A 20,832-nucleotide genomic window follows, 5' to 3' on the forward strand; every position below is an offset into this window, starting at 1 on the left:
TCGAGTAGCATCCGACATCAAATCACGATGCGAATCCCACTACCACCAGTAAAATTTGAACCGCGATCTTCCGTACAGCCTTGTGCTCTAACCACTCAGCTATCCGGACCCAAACGTATATAATATCTCGTAAATAAATTCCATAAATATTTATTGACCTATTGATATTTACCATAACTTAAATTACATAAATTACTTAAAAGAAAAAAGTCATAAATAAATTACGTAAATTCATTCATTCATACAGCGCCATTTACATCATTAGTTTGACTACATATGTTAAGATCGAGTGAACAGCTCTAAGTAGCAAATAACTGCAACAACATCTGGAAGGCATAACATCTTTAATTGGATTTTGTTAATTGAATCACATTTTGAGAGACTGAACACAATTTACCGAGTGGCAGCCACTTCAATATAAGTGAATATAGCATAACTGAGTTGTTCTTGGTACAGATACTTCGTTTCTATTAAGTTAAAAAAAACCTTCTAGAACTCAATATACCGGAAACTATAGGTCACTTAATAATATTGGCTCAATCCAATTCAAATATGCCGATACTCGTGTGTATATTCCAGGAGACGGTCCAGCGCAATACTGGCCAAACGACGTTATTCCCACTATTGTAGGTCTCCTGCGTCCACCAACATTATTTGAGAATTGTAATGGTCCTCCCGAATCTCCCTGGAAATAAAATATTTTCGATTGCAACAACATATAGTATAAATTGTGATATTGATAATCTAATTTCATATAACGATAACCACAGGAAATAATATATTATAAGATACGCCTACTTTTTAGCAGACAGTTCCCAGACATTCCTGTTACAGGACAAAATATTTCAGATCAAATCAGACCCATCGCCAGACGTAATCTAATGTCTGAAGCCCCAAGAGGAATTATTAATAAAGAAATAAGAAAAAGCCTCCAAAGTCAAGCCAAAGAAGTATACCTTGAACCTCCAGCATCTTCACCTCCAAGCCAAAGCAACCTGGAGAATGGCATAATAACTGTCGCTGACAACAAAATCCCGCAATGAATCCGAGGTAAAGGCTGAATATCAGTAGACTGAACTCCTCGAGGAGAATTGAAATGAAGGTTGATTTTATACTACAAATAATGAGATAATTCCAGTGCAAACTAAAAGAGCAAGAGTAGATTTAGAGGCTTTGCACCCATATCATCCTACGAAAACAACTGCGGAATTAGTACTCAATAAGGATATTCGGTGTGAAGCTGAAATAACCTGTAACGTAAATCGCCGCATGGAGAGCAAACAAGGCCATCAGAAAATGAAAGAATTGCCGCGATTAGAGGAAAAGATCTATTCCCTAAGAAAGTGCACTTCGACAAGACTAACCTGAGTAGGGGGGGCTACTGCAATCATCTCCTTAGCCAGGGCGGCAATTTATGTTTACTCTGGAGCCACAGAGAATCTGTGTTTGCTCGGCTATGCCTGTGACCATCAGTGCGGCAGCATCATCCACATATTAAGCTAGATGCGATTATGGGACATTTTGAGCGGTAGCAGACTATCGTATCAAGCGTTTCAAAGGTCCGAACAAAGGACAGAGCTCTGAGCCGCCCCGATTGCGGTCCTCATACTATGCCGTCTTTCCCGGCTGTCGTAGAGCACGGAGAGGTCCTTTAAATAGTCCCACAAGGTAGACTGGAATATGGAAGCAGTTTTGCTGACCATATCGCACCAATTTCGAGCAACGATAAAAACATCCGGGTTCCAACTGCTCTTATACGCGCTGAGTAGCAAGTTCAGCTTATACTTGTACAAAAGTTTCAGTACTTCGCCGGAAATACCAGCCGGTTCAAACGCCTTTTCGTCCTTTAAGAACAAAACCACCCCTGCTTCTTTCACTGACAACTTCAGTTCAGATGGAGTGGATAGAAACAAGTACCTACACTATTCCTCCCACTTTCCCTGCTTAAATGGGGAAGAGTAATCGATGAGCACCGAGTCTTTTACAACCCCCCGGAGAACCCATTGGGCCTTATTAATTTCAGTGACTAGCTCCTGGCAGCAGCGTGCTTCTTGCGTGATTTCGTGCAGGAGTTCTCTTTTCACTCTCTTGTATTCTACTTACCTTAGTGTCACCTCATCTTGGCGTCTTGCGTGCTGTAAAATCGGTCGAAATATTAAGCAATTTCTTCATAGACTTGCAATTACAGCCGTTCCCGAGTTTCTGGTTGCACTATGTTCCGTTTGAGGGCATTAAAATCTACTCCAATTAGAAGAAAAGCTGACATAGCTTCGTTCGGTCTGTGTGTGAGAAGTTGGCCATATCTGTCAACGGGCAGAAGTACCTGTTATATCGGTAGGTGCCTTCAATTATGCTTCACCAGCGCCAATTTGAGGCGCGGCAGTCAGTTGGATCCTTCACACACTGTGCTGAAGTGGGGGGAAATCCACATACTGGCCGGTCAGAAGTCTGAGGCAGGATATCTTAGGAGTGCCCACAGGGAGCGGTTCTCACCCCTCTGTTATGGCTGCTTACTGGACACCTTGCTATGGCTTCTGGATGACAAAAAAGTTCTACGAGCAAACATTTGCGGACGATCTACCACTACTGGCAAGTTTGCGGACATCATATGTGACCGCTTGAATGTAACTCTGCATTAAATCCACAGTAGGTGCATTCCCAATGGACTCACGGTGAACGCTAGGAAGACCGGGCTAGTTATTTTATTTTATTTTTGGATATGAGGGATCCTAAGCCTTTCACCACAACGGATTCGTCGGATGTATACATCCATAGTAAAACTCATTTTGATGTATGCATTCATCGTCTGGTTGCGGAAACTGAACTTTGCTAACAGCAGGAAGTTGCTAAGGCAGATACGGAGGCCCAGTTGCTTAAGTATTACTACTACGTCGACTGCGGCACTCGAAGATATTCTAAATCTACCCCCCATTAATTTGGAGGTGAAGTGGAAAGCAGCCAACTACGCATATAAACTCGATACTATTGCCGCATGGTGAGGCGTAAAATCATGGAGTCATTTGTCCACCTAAAAATTCCTTAATAAACATCCGGTAGCTCTGATGCTGGTTGATCATATGGTTTCCAGATTTGTCTTTGAAAAAACATATTCTGTCGTAACCACCAAAAGAGAAGAACGGTTGATAAATGGCCACCAGTCTTTTGGGATTAAAGAGCTAATAATCATGGAAGATGGATCGGATGCAGGGGTGTTCCCCGGTAAACAGATTATGGAACTGGCCCGACCCTTTGGAAAAATAACGTCCACGTTCGAGGCAGAGATATTTGCTATTTCATTGGCAGCAGAAGAATGCTTGAAACTAAAATGGTCGGGTCGCACCACTCGAATCTGTTCCATCAGTCGGGCAGCAATATGAAAATTAAGCATCGACGACATATCAAGCCAATTGGTGTGGGATTGCTACCAGTTGCTGCTGACACTTGGTCGACTAAACGAAACATTGCTGGTGTGGATACCAAGGCATTCAAACAACGCTGGTAATGGGGAAGCTGACAGACTGGTTCACCAAGGGTCTGGATCTACAATGGTGGAGCCAGAACCAGTTTTTGACACCTGGCCATCTCCTGCTAAGTCTACTCTAAAGGGTAACATTTCAAGGATTCACGCAACAGAGTGGAGAAATGTGAACACTTTCCGGCAGACAAAAATCCTGGACCGCTAGATCGACATTTTTATTGTCCTTTAAGAAGTGTCGGGACACTGCTCTTTAAACTACCATATTGGGTTATTCGGCTATATGCAGCCAATATGAGCAACAGGAAGAGGCGATCTTGCATTTTATATGCAGCTGCCCGGAGTCCTCAGATCTTAGACGAAGACACCTCAAAAAAGTTTTCTTCAATGAGGAAAGGACTGGATGCTCTAAGCTGCAATTCCCCGCCATTAAACGAAACGCAGTCACTCTTCGACTCAAGTTCAACAAGTATTCCCCCGGAACGAATCCGTCAGATAGATTTGACCACGAGCTCAACATCTTCCTGGTCTGGTGTTGTTTCAGATTCGTCAAAAACGTTCGCGAAAGATTTGTTCGTCTTGATGAGAAGGGCCTCTCATCCTTGTTTGTTTCTTCTCTGTAGTTGAACTCGACTTTGCTACAGTGGAGTCACTACTGTTCATATCCAACTTACACTGTAGTTGTATTTTCGTATTTTTTCAATGCTGCTTTGTCCATTTGCCATTGGTGGTAGGTCTGCGCTGTTCTCCCATCGCCTCCTTTTATCAGTTGGCTATTCCTCTTCTAGTGGGCAGAGGACACGTTTTTTCCCCTCAGCTTCTCTTCGGCGGTTATCCAGATGTGTGATGAGGGAAGGAGTTTCCCCATCTGCGTTATGCATTTTCGACATCCATTGAGTTTTGTGGATGACGTGCATCCTCTTTGGTGAGATGACTTGCATTTTCAGTTGGCTAGTTCGTCAATCAATTTTTTTTCAAACAAGGGAGTGTTACTCCGCTCTAGCTCAATTGAAGAAACCAAATAAAGGTAAATAATACCTACATATATAGACATTATCCAGCGGAGAAAAAGGAATACTAAAGACTTAAAAATTTCCACTTTAATAATGAACTACAATGCTCAGCATCTAAAATACTGTATGGAACGCAAGGCACTCGCAAGACGGCGTGAATAATATAGGTAACATGCACTACAAAATCATAATGAAAATAAGGAGCTGCTTTTTAGGAAAAGCGAAAATATCAAAGATTCATAAAGCAGATACAGATGCAGATGAGAAATTTACCCCTTATGCTACAAGATAAATTTCTAATGAAGAATATAACCACTAACCAGGAAAGTATTTTTGGAATATTTCAGAGGGATCCCGAAAAACCAGATGTAGAGAAACCTAGGTCTAACTTATGGTGGAACAACCGCGAATGTCAACCTCCCCGTGGGGCAACCTAAGTCACCCAGAATACTCTAATTGATCATAAAACAACCTTACTTATTTCTTCATCTTGATGCCGGACCGGACCAAATGGAGAGCAACTTACCCCCTATTTTTTTGTCCACGGACCCCTCGTTTAAGGCTTAGCACCCCTAATATAACCTTACTTAGTTTGTATGAAATTTAACTTACCTGCTTATTGTATATAAACAAAATTTAAACATTATGATGAGACCATCGAGTAGTCACTTCTTTACCTGGCAAGTGTCCTTTTGACCATTCGGATCCAGAGCACACATTTGTCCATCTATTATTCCGAAAGGAAGAGATCGACTAGGCGGTAATTCTATTCGACACGCTTGGTTGGATAAAACGGGAATTTCCACTTCGTATAATATCTCCACGTCAGGACCACTGTATTCAGTTGTTCCATACCCCAATGCCGTAAGCTCGCTAACTGGGATATTATTTGATGACCAAAGGCAAGCTGGTTGATTCGTCGGTGATATCCTAAAGAAATATTTGGGTTTATTGTTCGATTTATGAAAGAGCAATATCAAATGAAAAATCTCAATTCTAGGCAACCGCCCTTTGATCTTTCCAAGGAATGAAACCTAACATCAAGATGTTGAAGCTGAGATTTTTCACTTGACGGTAGAAACCATATTTTCAAATATTACCCAAAATTTGGTGATATTTTCAAAAGTGCTATGTCGTGGTATACTGAGTTTGCACGATATTCTGGATGAACGTAAATGCCAATTATATCATGGTCTACGGGGTGCGTATTATTCTCAGTTATGCGTAAATTCAGATCTCCTGTTCGAACAATGTCAGGGCGTGCTCTAAAAATAAAAGGAACATTATTTCAGTTTCATTAATATGTTTAGAAATTATTTCGATTTCAAAAAAAATGTTAGAAGCCAATAAGGAACAACCAAATAAAAACCCCACAAACTAACATAACGACGGATGTTTTCCATTCTGTGCATCTATCCTGCTAGTGAAAACAATTGATAGTTTCAATAAAATTTCCGCATCAATGAGTCTCAATCTTGCTCATTTTTAAGGTTTTGTGATACTTGATTACCATATTTGGTTAAAAAAAAATTCAAACTCAACACGAAATGATTGAACAAACGCTAGGTGTAAAAGGATTCACAAATCAGACCTTCTTACCAAATTTCGTAACAGTTGGTTTAGCCGTTTACGAGTAAATCGGATGTGACAGACAGACACGGAATCGATTTTAATAAGGTTTCGTGTTTACACAAAACCCTAAAAATAGTAGTTTTTTGTTTGTAATAAGCGAGGATCTACTAATATTGAATGATTGGTGGGCATACAAGGTGGGCTGAAAAGTTCGTTAGTATGTCCACCAATAGGAAATTCAGATTTTATTATTCAAGATAGTTGCCTTCGGGAGCGGTACACCGATTATAGCAAAATTTTCTCTCTGTGACAAGCGATGGAAAAACTGTTGGAATATGGACATCAGTTGCACCATCTCTTCATCGACTTTAAAGCTGCCTGTGACAGAATAGCCAGAGTAAAACTATACACGGCTATGACAGAATTCGGTATCCTGACGAAATTGATAAGACTGACTAGGCTGACGCAGATCAATGTGCGAGGACCATTCGACATCAACAACGGTCTACAACAAGAGGATGCCCTATCATGCGTCCTCTTTAACCTGGCCCTGCAGAAAGTGATCCGTGATGCTGAGGTAAATGCAAGAAGTATGATCTTTTTTAAGTCCACCCAACTACTGACCTATGCTGACGATGTCGACATCATGGGAAGAACGATCCGAGACGTACAATCTGCATTCATCCAGATCAAGCAGGCGGCGCGATATCCTGGGTTGCATATCAATGAAAGCAAGACAAAAGGGTCAAAGCTCTTACTGTACAATGGTCTTGCCAGTCCTCATGTATTCCCCGGAGACTTGGATTCTTAGCAAGAAAAATTGCGAACTCTTGACCACATTCGAGAAAAGAATCCTCCGAAGAATTTTTGGCCCCCTACATGAAGACAGACGATTCCGTAGCCTACATAACGACGAAATCGATGAGCAATACCATGACCGTCTGGTCGTAAATAAAATCTGGCTGAACAAGTTGCAGTGGGCGGGTCACTTAATCCGTATGGATGAGAATGATCCCGCCCGGAAAGTCTATAAAGGCAATATCTATGGTAGAAAAAGAAGACGAGGCAGACCCTGCCTGAGATGGAGTGATGGCGTATGTCAGGACGCCAGGCAGCTTGTGGAGATATCGAATTTGTGGACATCGCCGCTAAACCGGGATGTCTGGAGTTCCTTATTAAGGCAAGTCTACACCGGACACCGGTTGCTGCGTCGTTGTTGATGATGATTTTTATAGTACGATTGTTGCCTCAAAATAGGCCTCAGCTTCGGCGATTACCTCTTCAAGAAAAAGGAAACAGTCGCTGGGGGCCAGATCTGTAGAATAGGATGAATGCGGAAGCAATTCATTGATTTGAGACACGGTGCATTGTCTTGATATTTTTCCCCAATTTCGTCTTTCAAACGCTCCAATAACGCTATGTAATAGCCGTCGTTGATGTTTTTCCCTTCTCAAGATAGTCGATGAATATTATGTCATGCGCATCCCAAACTACTGATGTCATAGCCTTGTCAGCCCACTGTTGCTTTTTTACACGCTTTGGAGTCGGTTCACCACTTGCAGTCCACTCATATGACGAACATTTTGATTCTGATATGAAACAATGGAGTCATATTTATTGTCAGATATCAACGCATAAATTCGGGTTTTTTATGGAGAAAAGTCTTGAAACACTGGTAAAAATTGCCAACTCGTTGTTGTTTTTGGTAGATTATGCGTTCGCGCGGCACCCACTTTGAAAAGAGCTTTCTGCTACGCAAATACGACATACCTAGGTTTGTGGCCGACTTCTAACTGGAAAATTCCCCCCCAGAGTAAAGAGCATCACAATAGTACTAAGTTATGCACCATGTATAGTGGAGAAGCATGCTACAAAGAATTAGACGAAGTTCTGGAAAGGCTCGTTCAAGGCAAGGAATCGAAGGGGATCACAAACTTACGTTCGCTTGCGCATTGCATCCGCCACTTCTCGCAGAGCTGGAGGGCTGCGACTCTGTAAGTTCAACAACCGGAGAGTTATCTTTTTGATTTGCTGCTGAGTAATATCCGTCTAAGACTAACGATGAGCATTGGCCTGCCAACAACAATGCTCTTTTCTCGGGTGTTACGCAGGTGATCGACCGAGTCCCGAAGTGGCGTCACTAGATCTTGTAAAAGCGATCAATTGCAGGCTCTGTGAGGTTCTTCCCTTTGTAGATGAAATGAACACCGTAGCATGTGGATACGTTATCAGTCCACTCAGTAAAGCCGCTGGGCTGGACGTTCTCCCTGTAGAGTTAATTATCGCTACACCTACAGTTTCCGCAGATGTGTAACCTCTACCCGTGCGGAAATTCCAGATCCTTTCCTAGAGAATGGAGGAAGGGAATGATCTTTACGATTCGAAAGTAGGGCAACCGTTTTGATCTGCGTCTTCCCTGCCGTCGCAAAGATAATAACCAAAGTAATCGTGGAACGCAGCAGAGAACATCTCTGAAACGTGATTGACAGAAAACAGGTTGGTTTTCACTCCAAATTCTTTTGCATTGACTAGACTAATACCCTACGGATCATTTTGCAGCAATACGCGAAGTTTAAATCTTCGCTCCACCTGCTCTTGGTCGATTTCGAGAAAGCTTTCCGTAGTGTGAAAAGGGCAGAGTGGCATATGATGATGTAAATCTGAAAGAAACTTGAGGTTCAAAGCGGAGTCCGCCTGGGTTGCATCTTGTCACCGATATTATTTTTTCTTATTATCGGTGACGTTCTATATGCAACCTTATCCGCCAAGCCAAAGTTCTCAGTCTGATTGTTGTCGCTCTCTACATATCTGTAGTAACGGACAGAAAATTGAAGGCATGGGTCAGTTTATATATCTATCTAAAATCTATAAATTCAGTTATCCCAACACCAATATGAAAGTTGTGACTGTTTTGTGCTAGTGTTATTTTTGTGTTGCTATATGAGGGTAGCATATGGAAAGTAACCCTTACTGTCACTCGAAAGCTTTAATCCTTTGTCAACACCTGCCTGCGTCATATCATCGAAGTACGTTGGCCTGATAATAATAATAATCGTTTGTGCAACAATCCATATTGGATCAGGGCCTTGAAGTGTGTTAGAGCACTTCATTCAAGACCGTAACAGTACACTACAGGACACTGTAGGAGGTAATGAGATTATTATCTTGATTTGACTCAGGTACTCATTCACAGCTGAGTCTACTGGTATCCGACGTCAAATCACGATACAAATCCCACTGCCACCAGTGAGATTTGAACCGCGATCTTCCGTACGATAGCGTTGTGCTCTAATCACTCAGCTATCCGGACACACGCTAGCCTGATACTATTCAAACGAAGAAGTTAGGTGGTGTACAGATGTGGCATCCGTACGCGATGTGATCAGAAGGCCGAAGTTAGCTAACTGCGAATGATGCCCCGGGATATCCCAACATGGAATCAATGGTAACCATATATTCGAAAGCAGACGAAATAATTGCCCCGCTTACACCATTAGAAGCATTGTTGATGACGATTTTTACCAAACGGCAATTCGAACTCAAGAGGTCAACTAGCAGACGGAAACTAGAATCTCGGCACATCATGTATGAACAATTTTGATGATCTTTTGTCTACGAATTTTTGGGTACACGATGGTTTCATTTATAATATATATAGCTCATAGTTTATTGAATGCACCCATTATTAAATTTGATGTGGTACTGATATTTTATTTCTTAGGGAGTAGTAATTTGACGTGAAAAGGGCACTTCTGACCTATTATAATACAATTTTGATAACAACAGCAGGACTTCCGCTAAACTTTCCAAAATGATGCTTCATATTGAAACCAATCTTTTTGCATATCTAGGTTCAAATTAAGCGGGAGGGGGTCTCAGAAAATTTTAAAAATATGATAATAAACTACTATTAGCTTTACTTGAACAGTTATCGTAATGGAGACTATTTTAAGACCTAAATACTATATCCATGGACCACCGTATTTTTCAGATTTTTCGGTTAGGTAGTTTCTGAGAACGTGGCTTTAATGTAACTAACCCCTTTAACACCCCCGCACTCCTGTACTTTGCAACCAATGTTAAAAATAAAATCAGCTTCGAAAAGTACTAATCGATACCTTTTATTTGATACCGCACCGCCCCCCCCCCCCCCCTTGCTACATTTGGTGAAAAGAATGTACACCCTTTTTTACGTGTATGAGGACCTCTTCTTAAATTCAACGTGGGAAAATGTAATTGACAACATATATGTGGTTCACAGTTCCAACCTTTCTAGTAAATATCTTGTTAATAAGTATCACTGTTTCCGAGTGCGTGCGACAGACACACAGATGGACATTTTAATAAGATATTGCTTTCAGCACCATTTGTTAAAAGCAAAACAAGAATGTTACTCTTCCAAGGACTCCTTGCAAATGACAACTACCTGCGAAGACAGCAATCTTCAAAATTTATTGGACCTTACCGTTACGCGCTTCTCACTATGGAGGAAGTGCTGATAACGCTCAATGCCAATAAAGGAAACCCTTAAAGATAATTTTAAAATGGGATTGTAATGGCTCTCAACAAATGAAATATTAACAAACATCTGATGCTGAAGCCGACTCTGATGAGGACCTTTTCTTGAGTCCTTTTGTGCCTCTTCAAATCATTTTCGGAAGCTGGGTGTTTGGGGTATGAAAGGTTTTGTGTATATTCTGGATAAAAATATTCGAGTGCACAACTGCTCTATTTCTACCTAGCACGAATGTGTACATAGTCTATTGGATCCCAATAAATTTACACAACAGGGAAAATGGCATTAGTACGATTTTCACTAAACTTGGCAGTATCATATTATATGTTATATCATCATATATCATAGTTTACATTACTTCGTTATAATTTTTATGATTCTAAGGTGAACTTAAGTGAGGTTTCCACTCAATTTCTCAAAATAAAGTAATATACTATTATTAACTTTATTTTAGCAGAAATGATTAAATTGAGGTTTGAGTATCTTATAGTAGCTGCTTTAAATTTTTTTTTCATATTTTTCCGTTTTGGTTATTTCTGGGAATGGGAATGGCCCCATAATTTAAGTGATCCTTTTCTGGTGCTTCAATTCCCTCTTTTGAGACTGGCGTCAAAACTAAGATCTGTTTGGGAAAGTATTAAGTCTACCGGAAAGTTCTGTCCAATAGTATCACTTCAAGTTTCCATCCACACGTACATGTTGATTTGAGATATATATGACCGCCTCTCTTTATCATTGCATTTACACACGTGTACTCTTCTAAATAACAAACAAAGATGTCTCATGTCATTATTAAGTGAGACACGATCGTGAAAACATGGCTACCGATAAAGATCATTTACTCCACTGTATTTTGTTAGAGTTTCAACAAGGGAAAAATGGTGCAGAAGCGTGTCGACATTTAGTGAAAATTGTTGGTACAGGTGCAGTTTCGGATAGAACATGCAGAAGAGGGTTTGAAAAATTTGAAGCAGGTGATTTCGATGACGACATTATCACGACTATGATAGATAGACAAGACATCATCGGAGATCGCAGAGAAGCTGAGTTCAACTCGATAATTTCAGACCATATTCGGAAACTCGGATTGGTTTATAAATATCCCAAATGGATGCCTCATGAGTTAAGCGAGAAAAATATGCATCGTGGAGTTCTCATATGCATATCTCTGCTTGCTCGGTAAAAAAATGAAGCTTTCTTGAACCGGATGGCAACTGATGACGAAAAATAGATTACATACGAAAATATCGTGACGAAAACAGAATATTGCAAGCCCGGACAGCCTGCCCCCCGCACTTTTAAGCCGAGCTTGAACCTGAAGAAAAGAATGTTGTGTGTATAGTGGAACATCCAACGATCAATACATTATGAGCTTTTTAAACCTGGTGAAAAGCTAAATTCCAAGAGATACTGTAAGCAAATGGATGATTTAAATAAAGCAATATTCGTCAGAAAATTGCAGAGCTAGGCTAGGAAATTCTGTCCCATCCCCCCAGACCTAGCACTCTTCGATGATCATTTGTTTCTCTCGTTGCACAACCTTTTACAGGGACAAAAATTCAAAACTCAAGTCGATGTTAACCAAGCACTAGTTGAGTTTTTCGCCTCTAAAAATAGATCATTTTTTAAAAATGATATTTACAAATTACCATCTCGCTGGAAAGAAGTCATAAGTAAATTCTACAATAAAAACCTTATACTAATTGAGGCTCTTTATTTGATTGCCCACATGGTTATATTCGCTAAAAGAAATATCTCCCTTTTTGCATATATTGACGACCCTCCCTAAACTAAACGTAAAACGCTGCATACAGTTCGAATACTCACGCAAAATTTCATGTCAATAGGTGTAACTTTTTTTTAGAAAAATACTTTTTAGAAACAAATAGAATGACAGAGAAGACAGACAGGTAAATGGACAGGAAGATACACAATGAACTAGTTTCAATAAGGTTTTGTTTCAAAATTGCACATACCGAAAAATCGTTTTGACCACCTAAATCTTGCAAAGATAGATATGCATGTAAATCGGGTAAACAACCAACCATGATATAAAGATTCCATATTACACCCCAAGTCTGGATGATTAATGACATTCCTACAAGAGATAAAGACTTACCTTCTTACCATGGTGCAGTGTGCTGCAGTTAATACAAATTTACGCGAAACAACGCTACCTCCACATCTCCACTGAATTTCGCCATCAAAATCCCTCCAGCCGATTGCAGCCTTGATAGAGAAACTCAAATTATTTCTTAGGTATGATTATATTTACCATCATATTACCATATAGGGATGCTGATTAGCTAAAGATTTTCTTCCACCAGTTATCAAGATATTGTAATGTGGCTGCTGTCTAGGATAAAATGCTTCGCAAACTGGTCAAAAAAGAAATCATTGTTCAGTACATATATTTTTTTTTTGGTTGGTGTCACATTGTCCTTCATTCAAATCAGTTTGATTTAAACTCCATTTTGCGGTTGTAAAAGAGTTTAAAACTGAAATTTACACAACAATTCTAGCAAACACTAAAACAATACACTCACGCTCGTCCACAGATGTAATGGGAATCTCAGATGTACCCAATCTCGGCGCAGAATTGGGGCAACAATATATTGCCATACGTCCAGAAAATGAGCAGAAATCCTCGTCCCGAAGATGACGAACAGATCGCTGGCAATTTTCAACTCTCCTGCAAGTCCCCGCCACTCCGTCACTTCGCCTACAATTCTCACCTTCAGCCCTTTCAGTATCTAATGGAAAATATATGTCATCCTGTCCGTTTGAGACTTTATTAAGGAATATTAGAAACACCAAAGGAAAAATAATCAAAATGCGTGCAGACTTCATCTTGGCTCGAAACCAAACTAGCTAATATACTGTATTTAAAGTTTTCGATAGATGGAGGCATCTACGAATATTCATATTTAACAAAAATCGATGAACACAAACATGAAACTGGTTCTTTCTGGATATACCAGAATGCTCTACAGTCTCCAATAAATTCATTATTAAAGATTAAATCATGTGATTATATACGTAAATATCGATATCCATTATGTGGTTATCGAAATTAGTATACTTTTTTTCCTTGTAGACCCTCATATCTAAGGTGTTGCTCCTCCATCAGCTATTTAATTTATAAAACGATTGTAAAATATTGGATCGGTTTCTGGTTAATACATAGCAAAAAAGACGCCTGGTCATCAGCTTATTTTACTTAGTCATGGACATTAAGTCAAATTACGTCCACTTTTTGCTCTCCAACTTTGGAGTATTTTAAAACAGGAATAATCCACTTTTGAGAAACTAATTTACAGTGGCAATCACGAGCTAGTAGCAAGAGAATGCATGATTCTAATTCTCTTTGTATCAAAACACCAGCCCATTACTTTCAAACATATATTAATACGCATCCATCAATGTAATATATTATACTATTATATGATATATATTAACGGATCTTATCTCTTCAATTTTCTAACCATGACCTACAAAGTGCCTCAGACACTGGACCCAAATTCCTGCTATTCTAATGAAACACGAGTCTCAAAATTAATATGCCTTGTTTGGCCAGTTGATTTTCAATTACAAGATGTAAGGGTTTTGTAGGAATCGCAAAGCTTGTTTAATTGTCTGTCTGTCTATACTGTTCGTGTCGATCATAGTGCGGCTCTCAGTGGACAAAAATCGAATATAAATATATATATATATCACTGGCGGTTTAGAACTATGCAGTTTATTTCAGATATGTATAACAGCAAATTAATGAATGTTTATAAGCAGATGAAGAGCGTATTTTTATGCATGTGTGACTACAAAGGTAAACATATAATTAATGCGATTTGTCAGTTGAGTTTTGAAATTTGTTTCAAAAACATCTTTGCGAATTGTAGTACGTTTAATTTAACGGTGTGAGAGTGTTTATTTTGCAAAAAAATTCTAACATCGATATTAATGTTTAAATTCAAAAATCTCCATTTCGACGCAATACATCCTGTAGTTTCAATTGATTTGGATATAAAAATTATCTTCAATTAACTGGAACAATAACCTCTGTGGGTTTTTTTTTTAAAGATGGTTTCATCGAAAGTTCCGATTTGTTGGAACTTCGGATTTCCAACGACAAGAGAAAAATCATCGGCAATTACCTCTAAATAAAAGGATATTCTAAAAATAAGAGACGAGTATTCTGTTGCTGGAGAAGAAGAAATTACTAAAATTTCCAACAATTATTGTCTAGCTTTGGGCAAAAAATGGAAAACTACTTCGGGTGCAAGAAAATATCTTGTCCAACATAATTCTGAGTGGCTCGATAGAAATATTTATATTTCCGAAGTTTTAAGCCTTTTCTGAAGCATTATTAAGAGCTAAAAGACGTCTTGTTCAAAATTTAATATCTTCTAGATGTCCACAGGAAGTTTTATCTGACGCCGGAAAATGACAAACATTTCAATAATCTTTCTCAATAACTCAACCACATTCATAAATATCACGGTCATCTGCTGATATCCTTGCATTTGTATTTCGACTTAGGCCTCAATGAAAGAAAGTATACAATTCTTTGTACATTAATAACTCAATTCATGAGCACTGCTTCCTTTCTGTAAAGGTCTTAAGACAAATAAAAAGTTCTTTTCTAGCTCGCATAAATGTGATTAACAACTGCAGAAGTAACCTTGCAGGATTTACCAGACTTTACAACAAATAATTGGTCTTAAAATGGTTGACACTTCCGAGTTCACTTCCAATTTATATCTTATTTGTAAGTGGGGGTTTGACAAAAGCTCAGCTGATAGCAAGTAAAAATAAAAAATTCGTCAATTCTTCCACAAAGACCGACGAGTTTTTTTTTTGTGGTTGCCTTAGTGCCTCTTAAATTGAAAGACGCAAATAACCAAGACCTATGGGTAAATCTTCGTCCATCATTAACATTTTTTTACCGGCCAATAAAACTTAAAAAAAAAACCGAAGAGCAATTTTAATCCTTTTGAATTGTATTTGAACCTATATAGGTGGTATTATAGGCCAATCACTGTACATAAAATATTAATTCATGGTCGTGACATACAGTTTTTCTATCTTCGGATAGGCGTGGCTTCTGAAGAAGCCAGACATAAAGGCATTAGACATAATCAGTTATATCATACGCGCAAAACAAGTCGGGAAGATAGTAATACTCCTGACATCAGATCGTCTAATATCGGGTAAACGTATGTCAAAGAAAAAAGATATTAACCGCGCCATATAAAGGATATCGAAAGTTACCACGAATTCGTCGCTCATTATGGTGAAGCCATAGAATTAATCGAATCTGCTACAGATTAATATTTTATTTGCAGATTTGAACAGTTGCCTTATTTTACTCTAATTACATTATTTTATTTACTTTATTGAATTAGGTTTTGTTATTATTTGACTGAATTATCAATAATATAATATTAAATTTAAAAAAAAAAACAAAAAAATTAAGAATTCAATTTTTTGCGATCTAATTATAAATTAAGGCTAAAATAATAATGTTAGGAAGTTTTCTACTATATATATTTATAAATAAATACAATCTTAATGTTTAACAACCAATGTTGATTTTCGTCCCAATGCCCCATTGTTCGGCCGCACTGTGCGATGGCGCTCTCCCAATCAGATGCAGAAAGGAACATTCTACAGAAATGCAAAGTTATATATTCGGGAAATTTTGTAAGAATATTTCAGTGAACTTGCTCTCGTCACTAAACATTAGTTGTGGCATCAATAACAATTCCAATCTTTCCAAAAGATAGCAATAACAAGGAAATAAAAAGAAGGAAGGAATTGGAAATATCCGCAGGTTAATTTAGGTTTTGACTACAAACATTATAGAATTAAATATTCAAACTAAAATTAGTCTATTTTACATCTTTGTCTTTAACATTCATATGGTCTATAGTTTTTTCAAAATGGTATTTTTTTCTCAAAGTTTATGACAGAACAAGACTACAAAACCCTTTCTATTATGTTATACATTGGCTACTATTCTACCCGGCGTCTAATTGTTTATAGATTAAAAGTGAACAAACAATGAGTCAACAAAGGTAATTCACCGTGAAATTTAAATATCATTGACTGATTTAAGATAGTAATCCAATCCAGATGGACAAGTTTGAATCCCGGATGCGGTCAATACTCTTAGATATACATTAATATGCGTATGTGTGTATATTCGTATTTCTTTATTTTATATATTAGCATATATTGTTTTCTTTTGAACTATATTCACGTTTCCTAATTTATTATTAAGTTCAATTATAACTAATTTGATCAAGGCAATTATTTGCATTAATCTGCATGATTGGCTTTGGTATTTAATATACAGTTTTTGTAATGTAACCATTAAATAATACTGAAATTTATTCTCTCTATTAAGAGCGGTATACTCTCCAACCACAGCCACTGGCTAAAAAGGCAATCAGGCTCCTGTTTTAAAGCCGAAACCCTAAACGCCCAAACCAAGCGCACAAATTACGTTGCCACATTTCTCTAAAATTCCTGATGGCGTCTCCAAATAGATTGTACGGATCCGGTGATAATAAACCAATAAACTATTATCTCGAAAATAACAACAAGTCGAAAACCGGAAGCTCAATGCTTCAGGTTTGAAAAGTTTTGTGTATTTCTGGTGTAAAAATATTTGAGTGTAGAACTGTTCCATTTGCACGTAGCTTGTAATTAGATGCACTTACCACTTCAGACCACTAATTTTATTGTGGTATTGATATTTAGTGTTTTAAACTGCAGTAAATTTGCACAAAAGAAACTACCTTGACCTATTAAAACTTTAGTAATAGTGCGATTGCTACCAAGCTCGGCATATTGTATACTCCTACAAACCTGATGATTCTAGGATAAACTTAAAGGGGCGTTTCCAGCCAATTTCTAAAAATATACTAATAATAAATGTATAAAAATTCTATTATTAACTATATTTAAGCAAATATCGGTATGGAGGGCATTTCTAGATTTAGATAACAGCTTTGGGATTTTTTTCAAACTTCCAGTTGTATAGTTTCTGAGCCCATGAAGGAGATTATCTATCCCGCACTCCCCACCTCTATTGCAAACCGGAAACTTAACGCTTCAACTTGCCAGACTACTAATTTTAGTGTGATATTGACATTCAGTGATTTTAGTTACAGTAAATTTACACAAACAGGTAATTTCTAATTAATTAGAAGTTGTTCTTGTTATGGACACCGTCACACGGTACATCCAACGTCCAGTGCCCTACACACTGCTTTATGCAAATAGTATTTTCCTAGCATCTAATAGCAAAAATAATCTCGAGCAACTTGTCCAAAAATGGAATGATCCCCTCATGCAACACGGTCTCAGATTGAATCTGAGTAGAACTGAATTTTTGACGACCGATCCTCATGAAACAGGCACAATCACAGTCAGCGGCGGTAATCTGCCCAGAACTGAGCGATTTAAATACTTCGGGTCAACGCTATCAACCAATGGAGAACTGCGTTATGAAATTTCTTCACGCATTAACGCAACCTAGATGAAGTGGCGTTCCACAACTTGTTCTTTATGATCGACGTATCAACGAGCGTGTCAAATCTAAAATTTACCGCATTGTCGTCCGTCCTGTCGCCCTCTATGGTTCTGATTGTTGGACGACTATAAGAGACAATGAACGACGTCTTGTGGTAATGGAGACGAAAATGTTTCGTTGGACTAGTGGTGTGACTCGTTTTGATCACATCCGAAATGAGGATATCTGCGATCGATATGAGGTTGCGCCGATCGTGGAAAAATTGCGGGAGAGGCGTCTTCGATGGTATGGTCACGTAATTCGCGCTAACGAGAATTCACTTGGCAAGATTGGTCTGAACATCGAAGCCAATGGTAAACGACCAAAAGGCCGGCCAAAACAACGCTGGCTTGATACTCTGGATGGGGATTTAAAAGCCTCGATATGCCATCCATATCAAGCATTTGATAGAGCTAAATGACGAAGCCGATCACGACGAGCCGACCCCGCATTTGAACGAGACAAAGGTTAAAGAAAAAGAAGAAGTAGAAGAAGTAGTTGTAGCATTTACACCAAACTCAGACCATTTTACTGACAAATCTTTAAATCGTAGCATGAACTCATAGAGGGTTCCCCCAATTTCCCAAAAACTTCGGTATGGTGCTTTGAGGGATAGACATCGTTTAAGGCGTCGTGTTTTTTAAACGTTTTGCGTGAAATAAAACCTTATTAAAATCGATCCAGTGTTTGTCTGTTTGTTTCGCATTTTCTCATTAAATTTGGTGTGTTTTGTGAAACCTTTACATATAGTAAGTGGCACCATCTATAAAGGGAGGGCAGCATATATGCGAAGTGGATTTAGTCCACTGAATGTAGCCGTGTAGGATATCAAATGAAAGGCCTCAATTAGTAATCTGCCCAACTGGTTCCCTTTTTTATATTGAATACATACATACATGAAACAGGTCTCGTTCACAGAACTTATCCAACTGAAAAGTTTGGAAAAAATCACAATGATGCATCTATATGAAATCTAGGTCCCAAAATACATCCCCTTCCGATATCTGCCCACAAAATAAAATTGTTAAACCATATCATCATATTTTTCGTAATTTTCCAGGAAACACCCCTTAAGTTCATCCTAGAATTACAGTGGCGCCAGTATAAGTGATAAAATTGGATATCATTCTGAGAAGTTTGAACTGAATCCAACTATTATTAATACAGTTATAGATGGTCAAAGTCTGCTATTTCTAAGACGTGTCTGATGTCATCATATCAAATGAGCTCATATGAGCGACAAGTTATAAGCGTACATATTAGTTTTCCTTTTTAAGGAAGGTTCTACGAGGCAGTAGAACGAACCCTCGAAGCCTGTCCCAGATATGATATCAAAATCATACTTGGGGATTTTAGCAGCCAAGTAGAGAAGGAGCTCGTATTCAGGCGATGCGCTGGCTCCCATAGCTTACACGAAAAAACAAATGATAACGGACTGCGGATTATTCAATTAGCAGGGTCACACGAAATGGTTGTTGGAAGTACCTGGTTTGTGCGGAAAGCGCTCCACAATTAAACTTGGGCCTCTCCAGACGGGACCACTTTCAACCAAATTTACCACGTGTTGATCGAACGCCGCCACCTCTCAGCCATTCATAATGGTCAGAACATATAGGGGGCCAATATAGACTCGGCTGGTGGTTGGCATGGTGCTCCGAGCTCGAATAACAATACCCCCTAGAATCCCCTCTGACAATCAGGTGAGAGTGAACACTGAAGCCATCGACAACACAACCCTCCGCGACATCTATAAGAGGGAAATGGATGCCGCAATAAGCGCAGTCAACAGAGGACCTGGAGATGAATCATCAACAAATGATCTTCACAATCACCTGAAGAACGTTATCATGGATACGGCCGCAAGCATACTTGGTCCAAGCCGCAAAAGGAGTCGGAACGGCTGGTTAGACGATGAATGTAAGCTAGCAACGGAACGGAAGAATGCCGCATACCGAGTAATGTTGCATTCTCAAAGAACGCGGGCACGCGCAGAGACTTATCACGAACTCCGTCGAGCGGAGAAGCGACTTCACAGACGGAAAAAGGAAGCCTGGGAGAACCAACAAGTCTGTGAACTAGAAAAGTACAGGGAGCAACCGCACCAGGCGCGCAAGTTTTACCAACAAGTCAGCAGGATGAAGCCTTACACACCTCGATGCTCATCCTGCCGAGACAAAAAAGGGAAATCTGATTTCCGACAGAATGGGCATATTGGAACGATGGGTTGAGTATTTTGATGAGCTACTGAACAACCAGAACATCGGCGAGTTGGAGGTCCCGCCAACTGAAGACGACGGACAAATACTGCCACCACCAAGTTTAGGAGAAACAGTCCGTGCAATCCATCAGCTAAAAAATCATAAGTCGCCAGGAGCCGATAGAATTACAGCCGAATTGGTTAAATATGGAGGCGACCAGTTACACCAAGTGGTTCAGCAACTTGTGCTCAAGGTATGGAACAGCGAATCAATGCCTGACGATTGGCAACGAGGCATTATCTGTCTCATACATAAAAAGGGAGATATCACACAGTGCAGCAATTCTAGAGGTATCACGTTGCTGAGTACCATCTATAAGATATTCTCCACTATCTTGCTAGGCCGGATAGCCCCATACGCCCAGAACATCATTGGCTAATACCAAAGAGGCTTCACTCCAGGCAAATCAGCAACAGATCAGA

At 39.1% G+C, this 20,832-nt stretch overlaps 1 protein-coding gene across 2 annotated transcripts; it reads right to left on the reverse strand.

Annotated features, from left to right (window-relative positions):
* Positions 1-214: 214 nt before the first annotated feature.
* LOC119651843 (serine protease snake-like) lies at positions 215-13,427 on the reverse strand. Of its 2 annotated transcripts, XR_005249498.1 has the most exons (7): positions 13,123-13,427; positions 12,863-12,954; positions 12,696-12,805; positions 5,589-5,753; positions 5,166-5,418; positions 398-685; positions 215-326 (listed from the first exon to the last, which is right to left on the reverse strand). XR_005249498.1 is itself a non-coding variant. In XM_038055642.1 (6 exons), exons 1-6 carry the CDS (start codon positions 13,424-13,426, stop codon positions 512-514), a joined length of 1,098 nt encoding a protein of 365 aa, XP_037911570.1. In that variant the 5' UTR covers position 13,427; the 3' UTR covers positions 240-511. The 2 variants fall into 2 exon arrangements, 1 of the variants encoding a protein (XP_037911570.1); XM_038055642.1 differs by having other exon boundaries at positions 240-685.
* Positions 13,428-20,832: the final 7,405 nt, after the last annotated feature.

The sequence above is a fragment of the Hermetia illucens genome, chromosome 3, assembly GCF_905115235.1.
Source record: "Hermetia illucens chromosome 3, iHerIll2.2.curated.20191125, whole genome shotgun sequence".
NCBI classification, from domain to species: Eukaryota; Metazoa; Arthropoda; class Insecta; order Diptera; family Stratiomyidae; genus Hermetia; species Hermetia illucens.